This window comes from Semicossyphus pulcher, unplaced genomic scaffold (assembly GCF_022749685.1).
Source record: "Semicossyphus pulcher isolate SPU_LCO1_2020_fin unplaced genomic scaffold, fSemPul1.0.p SCAF_11, whole genome shotgun sequence".
Taxonomy (NCBI): Eukaryota; Metazoa; Chordata; class Actinopteri; order Labriformes; family Labridae; genus Semicossyphus; species Semicossyphus pulcher.
In genome coordinates, this window is record NW_027211615.1 from 21,309,903 (window position 1) to 21,318,554 (window position 8,652).

The following is an 8,652-nucleotide window of genomic DNA, read 5'->3' on the forward strand; positions in this document are numbered from 1 at the left end:
TGTAACACATTAAAGAAACTGTGTTGAACACAAACAGATACAAATATAAAGGTTTGTCTATATGCTAATTGTGGAACTATAAGCAAAACTAGCTAAGCTTAGCTAAATGACTGGAAGCAGGCACAAACAGCTAGCTTGGCTCTCTTCAAGCAATACAGCTACCAAGGTGGCTGTCTCTGAACACAATGGGCACGATGGGTCCCCATCGACCCAACATTTTAGCTTCTGGGGTGATGTCAGCACATGGTAAGTAGCCCCAAGATATCAGGAACTTGATACAACTTTCCTCCATACTCCACATGTCCCTCCAGCTAAGCTTCCTCTCCTCTATGCTTTCCCAGTTCATCCCCTGTCCCCGCTTAGCCTGAGCCACAGCCTTAGTACACCTTACAACTTCCTCTTGTCAACGTACTTGCTCCACTACCAGCTTCCTTCTTTCTCTGAGACTTGCTTTGTTCAACACTGGTTTACCTGAGCTAAGCCCCAAGCCTCCCCGGCCTTGCTGCAGGTTGCCTACAATCTCTGTATGCCTAAGAGCTGCCTTTGCTTCATGCACTGCTTGTCTTGGGTTCTGTTTTCTCCCTCTCGTTGGATTTGGGACCAATTTACTCACTACCATGTCTTTGCTCCCTGATAGCAACAACTCTGTCCTGGCCTTTGCACACTTGAACTCCCCACTCCCCACTCCACACTACTAAACAAAGACAGACTGTTACATCAGCTGCTAGTATGCATACTTTTTAACTTGCGACACAGTCCATGTAGCTGTTTCGCAATGATCCGTTTGTATTCTAGGCTACTTGTCACCTGGCTCTGGCTCTGCAATTAGAATATGTGAAAGTGGTTTCAATCTTCTCATCGAACTCTCTGAAGGAAAATTAACTATGTCCCAAAATAAACTGTAAACAGTCACATTTTTCAGTTTCACAAAGTTAGATGGAAACTCAGTATCAGTTCCCCCTCTTCCTCATCGATAGTTCTTTACCCCCTGCTAGGACGGCGTTTCAAACAATAAACATTACTGTTACTGTAAAATAATTGCTTGAACTTTTTTATTTCTTTCATGTGCTTTATAAAATATTTAGCAAGGATGTTTTTCTAAGTTTGATATAGTCTAACAGGCTACAACATTTTGTACAAGGGCAGTTTTATTTTACCAGGTGTGATTCAAGCGTAGCTTGTTAGGTGTACAGCTAAAAAAACATGTATTTAGTCTACGGATCTGTATTAAAGCCTGTCTTCAAGAAAGTTTTACAGTTTAGTTTTTGTTGCAAGTATTTAAAGCTCCTGTGAGGAACTTTCGGTTTGTGTTCATTTTGGCGCCCACTTGGTGTGTTTTTAACAAAAAATGTCATCCTGCTTTACTTTAACATTTAAACGCATCACACGCTGTGAAAAATGTAGAACAAAGGCTGAAGCCAGAAGTTATTTGCTTTGTCTGACATCAACCCCCCCGGCAGTGGTTACAGGCATTAAAAGTAACTATAAAGATATAATAAATCTTGTCGCTGATGGTCTTGTTTGCTTTTGTAGCTCATATGGAGACATCAGTATTCATTTCAGTCTGTTTCATAGCCAGCTAAAACTCCTCACAGGAGCTTTAAGATGGGTGCTAAAGCAATTGCGACACTTTACAAAAAGAGCAGGTCTGGACTGTACTCTTTTTATTTTTTATGTTATTATATTATTATGTTAGTAATTGCACTTACACTTCCAACAACAGCAAAATCTACTGCCTCAGAAGTGACCGTACACTTATTGCGAAGCTGTTTGGAATGCATTAGTTTGAACTTGGTTGCAACATAAACTATCAAACTGCACAACTTGACCTTTTTTTTTTTCAAAGAATTCAGGGTGAGGCTGGTAATATCTGGTCAATGGAGAAAGTGGGAGAGTTTCATGACTTAATCGCTTCACTAAAAGGGTGTGATGCCCCCTGAGGCACTTCACTGACTCAGATAAGTGGTGCTTCACCAACAACGCAGACAGAGGGCAATGTACCGCACTTGACACTGAACTGGCGTCAGTGCTTTTACAGCGGTTGGTGTCCATGGGAACCAGCGGTAAACAAAAGGCAAGTGGTGACAAGACAAGAGCACTTGCACAGCTTAAAAAAAAAACCTGAAAGATGTGAAGTGGAAGTCCCAGTATTTCCCATTTGGGGTGAATATCTGACCATGTAAGCATGCAATCTAGGCAACAGGAGAAAAAACACAAGGCTGCAAGAACAGTTTGTCCTTAAATGCCTCATAGTGATACTCGGCAGAGATTTAAAATATGTCTGGAATTCAAGAGACACACAGGAGACTTTATGTGCCTGTCCTGGCGGCATTTGTCTGATATGACGCACACTCACAGACGACCAGAGATACAGAGGCTGCGTTATTGTGACATCATAGCCCTGCCCCAGTGTGTGTGTTTGGTTTGTAATCTTGACTGAGTATCGCCCCGTAGAGGTGTAAAAAGGGAACACTGCTCTTGGATACAGTTGCTATGTTTTCACCAAGCCTACCTTTCACAATGTAAACAAAGTCACCCTGGGAATTTTATTGTAAATGTCAGAGAAGCACAGACATGTAGCTTTATCATGCACCTGACCGCCATGTTGTGTAAGAGAGAGGAATTTCCTTAAAGAAAACATGTGAGCAATGCAAAACAAAGTCACAGCACAGTACAAGGAAAATAAACAAATTTCCTACCAAAAGTCACACTTAAGTTCTACATTTCCTGCATTGTTTCCTGGATAAAAACAAGTTTTTGCAGGATTTCACTTTGAGGGGAGTACTCATCATGGCCAATGCTAGGTGGGTAAGTCCAGAACAAGCTATTGTGGAACATGCAATGTCGGTTTCATAAGGGAGTCTCCAGCAGGAAACTTTATAATTTCCCCCCCTCCTCTGCACGCTGTGTGCTGCTTCAATGCACTTTGTAGTGCAACCATGTACAGAAGCAAGTGTGGAAATCATGGCAATCTCTTCTGTCTGACCACTTGATATGCTGGGTGTAGATTTGTTGTGCTTTCACGATACATGCACTATTTTCATCAGTGTACAACAACCACATTTTTGACATAATAAAAGGGAATATTTGGCAGGTTTGGCACCTCATTAAAAAAAATACATACTTACTGGTCATTTTGCTAATTCTTCTTTCTTTGTTAAGAAACAACAATTAGATCAACATAAAGTTTTAGTTAAATTAAATGTATGTCATACTTTTTTGTGGTGTATTAACATGTGTCAGAGATGCTAAATTATTCTGATCTGTTATATGGTTGTGACAGCCACAGGATATATATAATAACACTGTGGTTATTGGTGTAGTTGTTAGCTACAGGTCAATGTTCAGTTTACATTTTACATCAGGTTGGAAATTGGATTTCTCTATCTGAGTCTGAAATCAGACCATACATGGAAAAAAAATTAATGGAAAATATGTAAAGCAGCTATGGTTAGCCACCTGAAACACATAATTTTCCCCTCTGCAGAAGGGAATTCTTGAAGAGCCTGCCAGGGGCTGTCTGCCTCTCATTCATGCCCTTAGTGTCTCATTCATTAAAAGAAATAAAGCCATGTCCCCTAACCTACATCACAGGTTAAAATAGGTGTCTAATAGGAAACTACCAGTTTTCATTCTGAGTATGTAGAGGGGGGGATTTTTGTCACAAAAGCACAGCTCTGAGCTCTGTGTGATTTCCCTTCGCATTTTCTAAGATAAGTCAATCGGAATTCCCCACTGAAGCTCCGCCCAGCGCGAGAGCACAAAACCCAGTGCGCCTCCCTCCACTGCACCAGACTGCCCTGACTTTTCGATAGAGACGGACCTGTGTCTACTGACAGTCGCAGAGTAAACATGGACGTACACAGAGTATCTCAGCGCAGCCAAATGGATTATAACTTCGACAACATGGAGCCCAAACACGGGAAATTGTTGCCTTGCCAAGAGGACCGTTTTGATTCCGGCCTGGACTCCTTGAAGGAGGACGAGCTGGTGAACGAGTTTGAAGACATGACAGTAAACACGAACGAGGAGCTCACACACGAATACGAACCATGGAAAACTGTAGTGACTGAGGATGGAGACACGTAAGTTGAATTTCTGTATTTTTATTTTTTAAGCGATTGCGCATTACGCATTTGCAAATGTCTTATTTCCGCATAAATCCGACGAGAGTGTATAGTCTGTAAAACTTCAAACGCAATGCATTGAAAAAAACTAGGAAAAGCTGCAGAAGTGCATGAAAATCTCAAAAGTTGCAAGAAAACAAGAGTCCTTTAAAAGTGTTTGTGTATGCGTGTGCGCGCGCAGCACAGCACGCACTTCACTGTGTGCGTGTGTGTGTGTACTTTGGCTGAGTGCGCAGTCTGGGCGGTGCTAAAGTCCGCTCTGCGAGTTCAGGAAAGTCCCTGGCCCGCTGCCAGGAACTGATAAAGCATCAGATGTGTCAAGCCACAACTGGTGGAAATAACCCGACAAAACTCCATTCTTGCGAAACGCTCCACTGCTGAGGCTTTGTTCTCTCTTATTTGGCTGGAACCATTTCCTCTGTGCGTAGTTTTTTTTAAAGTACTATTTTAACTAACCTCTCTCTCTTTTTTTTCAATCCACAGGCTTCTACACTTGGCCATCATTCATGAAGCCACAGAACATGCCCTCCAGATGATCAAACTGTCTCACAATCACCCCTTCCTCAATGTACAGAACCATCAGAGACAGGTAAAGTCAAACCCAAATTACAGATTATCACCTGAATACAAACCCTGTTTTCCTCATTATGCACACAATCATCTTTAAAAACAAGATAATAATTAAATTATTCATTTCCTCCTCAGACTGCCCTCCACCTCGCAGTGATCACAGAGCAGCCCCAGCTGGTGGAGAAGCTCCTGAAGGCCGGTTGTGACCCGCGGCTGTCCGACGACAGCGGGAACACAGTTCTCCACATTGCCTGCAAGAGGGGCTCCCTCGCATGCTTCGGCGTCATAACCCAAAACTGCCAACGCCACCTCACCTCCATCGTGTCCTTCCCCAACTATAATGGTAAGCCTTTTGATAAAACCGCACCTCTAAGGACACTCATAGATCGATATATGTAACTTAAGCAGTACTTGAGTTTGTGTGTTAACAGAGTTTCTTCTGATTTTCTCTTCACAGGACAAAACTGCCTCCACTTGGCGTCCATTAACGGTTACATTTCATTGGTTGAGAGCCTTGTTCAGCTGGGTGCAGACATCAATGCACAGGTAGGTGTCATTTACTCAAAAAGGCTGCCAGTTAAACTAAGCTAGAGAATATCTAAAGGACAAAGTGCACTGAGAATCTAACATTGTTTCTGTATGTTGTTTCCCGTAGGAACAGTGCAGTGGACGGACATCACTCCATCTGGCTGTGGATCTCCAGAACCCCACACTTGTCCGTCGTCTCCTTGAACTCGGCGCCGACGTGAACTGCTTCAACTACGGCGGCTTCACAGCATACCACCTCACCTACGGGCGCCAGAACGAAGAGATCCGCTGCCAGTTGTACGAGAGGACGGCACAGGATCTGAGGGCCCTGCCTGAAAGCGAATCAGATGAGAGCGATATGGAGGATGTGGACGTATCAGATGATGAGGTCAGTTCCTTAGAGAATTACCTTATAGCCCATATCAGCTTAAGGTTTTATATAATCCCTTCTTTAAGATTTCTGGTTTCTAACGTCTTCCTTTCTTATCTTTCCCACAGCTGTATGATGACATAAAGTTCGGGAAGTAAACTGACCCTCTTCTGGTGGTGTGAAAGACAGAGAAGCTGCTACAGGGTTGCCCGGCAATGGGCCCAAAAACGAGGGACACATCAGTACACGTCCCCCTTCCAGACTCAGATCCAGGTCCCGAGAGCTGGTCCTGGATCAAAAATGAATGAAGACGGCGTCCAGTCTGGTCAAGTCCGGCCCGGATCACGAAATGATCTGCACCGATAAAAGAAACAGAATACAGCAAGACCACGACCTCCATGTAGTCCTTCTATATACTGTACGGATATATATATTGATGTGTAAATACTGAGACTTGTATATATTGTAAATACAGAGATATTATTTTTGTACCTGTACATACGTGTGTGAATTTAAACACTATTAACAAAAAGTTGTTCAGAATAAAAAGATTATTATTGAATATAAACACTATTGACTTTGTGTGTTTCATCCGCTCAGCAAGAGTGTAATTTCCTTTTATGTGATGACTGTTTTACGGCCTTTCCGCTTTATAAAACAAGCATCATTTCTCACTAGCGCCGAGTGACAAGGGAGAGAGTCATCACACTAGACTTGTGAAAGACAGACCAAAAAAAATTTACGCTCGGGCGCTTGGAACAGTCTGGGATTTCCTTGTCGGGGCGAGGTCACAGGGTCTGTGAGTCATCGTGCTGAAAGTCCCTAAACAGCATAAAAGGAACATATTGTACTTACATATTCTGCCCTTTTCTGGTAGTTAAATAGCAGGTAGGAAGTGGCACTCTAGTAATACTAAGGAAATGTAAAGAGGAAATGTTTTAAGATGGGAAAACGTGCCAGAGAGAATTAGTCTGCGTCACAGTGACCAGGAAACATTGCTGCAGTCTGGGAAGAACAAAATTAACCCGTCAGTTTTGAGATCCTTTACTTAAGTAAAACAACTAAAGGCACAGTATAAAATAAAAGTCCTGCATTAAAAGAAAAGTATTCACAATGCAGAAAAATTTCCCATATATATGTTATTTTATCATATATAATTAGATTGATACTCTTTCATGCCTTTATTAGGATAGGAGGACAGTGATAGTGTTGGAAACGGGAAGAGAGAAAGGGCGATGACAGGCGGCAAAGGGCTGAGGGCGGGAACTGAGCCGCATCGAGGCTCTAAACACAGGCTGCCAGTTTTACCGCTGAGCTAAACAGGCACCACTCTATACAGTATTTACTGCAAATATATGTTTAGTTGTATATATAGTTGGGTCATTTAATAAATAAAGCATACCATTTTAAGTAACTCAAGATGTCAGATACATTGTCAAGCAGAATTACAAAGTGATTTAGAAAATCAATGACTCAATTAAAGTATCTTTAAATGTACTTAGTTTAATCTGCATGTAAGGCTGGCCCCTACACTGCCTGTTATTAGCCCGTCTTATTCATCCCTTTGTCCTTTAAATCGGTCTGTTTTTTTATTGTGTTTTATTTGGCAAACTGTTTTTAAATGTGCTAAATCAGGGATTCCCAAAGTGGGGATGCGCGTGAGGAAAAATGTAACGTTGGTGTAATGGTGTATTTATTTCATCAAGTAGGAAATCCTCAAATGGCTCACCTTTTTGTCCATGAGATCTGTTTCTGAGCCAATACATGTGTCCATCTAATTTTTCTGTACTTTTCTGTACTATCGTGTGTAACTCTACTGCAGTTTGACTCAAATTAGGCTACTGATCTAATTTGCGTAACCGCTATGTTATGTTTGGTAATTCTAATTTAAACTCGATTAAATTTTTTCTTTAATGCGGCTGAAAATGTTTCAGATTTTCCCCATCTGCTCTCAAGATGGGCCTATCTGCCCATGGGTTTCCCCTCTCACTCATGCTCTTTGCTCTTTAAAAGTGAGGACTTAAGTGCGCAAGTTTGTTGCGGTGTAGTTTCAGTTTCGATTGTAAAATCTGTTGAATATTTTGGATATCTTTACTATTTGTGCAGAACTAAACTTGATGCCTTTGTTGCTTTTTTTTTTTTTTAAGCGTCAAGGGATGGGGGTATGTCAACCCAGTCTGGATGTAGAAGGGGGGTGCGTTGCATAAAAGGTTTGGGAACTGCTGTGCTAAATGAACAGGTTTATACAGAACGGATTGTTAGCTGAACTTACATGCAGATGTCTGTTTATAGAGATTTATAAGGAGCTAAATTCTCATCAGATTTCTATGTACGATCTGTAAATAGAGATTATAATTTCCGTAACCGCTATGTTATGTTTGGTAATTGCAATTAAATTTTTCTTTAATGCGGCTGAAAATGTGACGGCATGTTTCCCATCTGCTCTCATGATGGGCCTATCTGCCCATGGGTTTCCCCTCTCACTCATCTTCTTTGCTCTTTAAAAGTGAGGACTTAAGTGCGTAAGTTTGTTGCGGTGTGGTTTCAGTTTCGAATGCGAGAGCGCGTTGTTGTGATCTGTTGAAAATTTGAATATCTTTACTATTTGTGCAGAACTAAACTTGACGCCTTTAACGCACCTATAAATCGGCTATGTTGGTTTTTTGGGGGGGGGGGGGGTTTAAGCATCGAGGGTTGGGGGTACATAAACCCGGTCTGGATGTAGAAGGCATAAAAAGTTTGGGAACCGCTGTGCTAAATGAACAGGTTTACACAGGATTGGATCACAATTCCGCCACTTGTGGGAAGGAATTCCCTGAAATAATCATCACACCCGGTCTGATTTCCAGCATGAAGTAAAAAAGGAGCAAACACTTATCTGGAAGTCTTAGAATGTCCCAAGCTATCACAGCATGCTATCACAGTATCTAGCCTGTAATTGTCCTCGGGGCTGTAAAACATTATGAGAGTTGTATACCTGTACAGGACTGCAGGGGGATTTTCCAAGGACAAAGTTATCAGTTCTCAATGACAGTGGAAGTTGCATAAGAGAAGCAG

General features: G+C 41.9%; 1 protein-coding gene across 1 annotated transcript; it reads left to right on the top strand.

The window, feature by feature from the left end:
• The first annotated feature begins 3,805 nt into the window (after positions 1 to 3,805).
• On the top strand, positions 3,806 to 6,147 carry LOC138585043 (NF-kappa-B inhibitor alpha-like). Its single transcript, XM_069657263.1, has 6 exons — positions 3,806 to 4,085; positions 4,611 to 4,716; positions 4,833 to 5,040; positions 5,155 to 5,243; positions 5,353 to 5,613; positions 5,724 to 6,147. The coding sequence occupies exons 1-6, from the start codon at positions 3,853 to 3,855 to the stop codon at positions 5,751 to 5,753; spliced, it is 927 nt and encodes a 308-aa protein (XP_069513364.1). The 5' UTR covers positions 3,806 to 3,852; the 3' UTR covers positions 5,754 to 6,147.
• The last annotated feature ends 2,505 nt before the right edge of the window (positions 6,148 to 8,652 follow it).

What these genes read in the sequence shown, in the direction of transcription:
- LOC138585043 (XM_069657263.1), top strand. Translation starts at nt 3,853, where the DNA reads ATGGACGTACACAGAGTATCTCAGCGCAGCCAAATGGATTATAACTTC. An exon ending in GTGACTGAGGATGGAGACAC is followed by an intron (nt 4,086 to 4,610) that starts GTAAGTTGAATT and finishes TTCAATCCACAG; the next exon opens with GCTTCTACACTTGGCCATCA. An exon ending in TGGACGTATCAGATGATGAG is followed by an intron (nt 5,614 to 5,723) that starts GTCAGTTCCTTA and finishes TCTTTCCCACAG; the next exon opens with CTGTATGATGACATAAAGTT.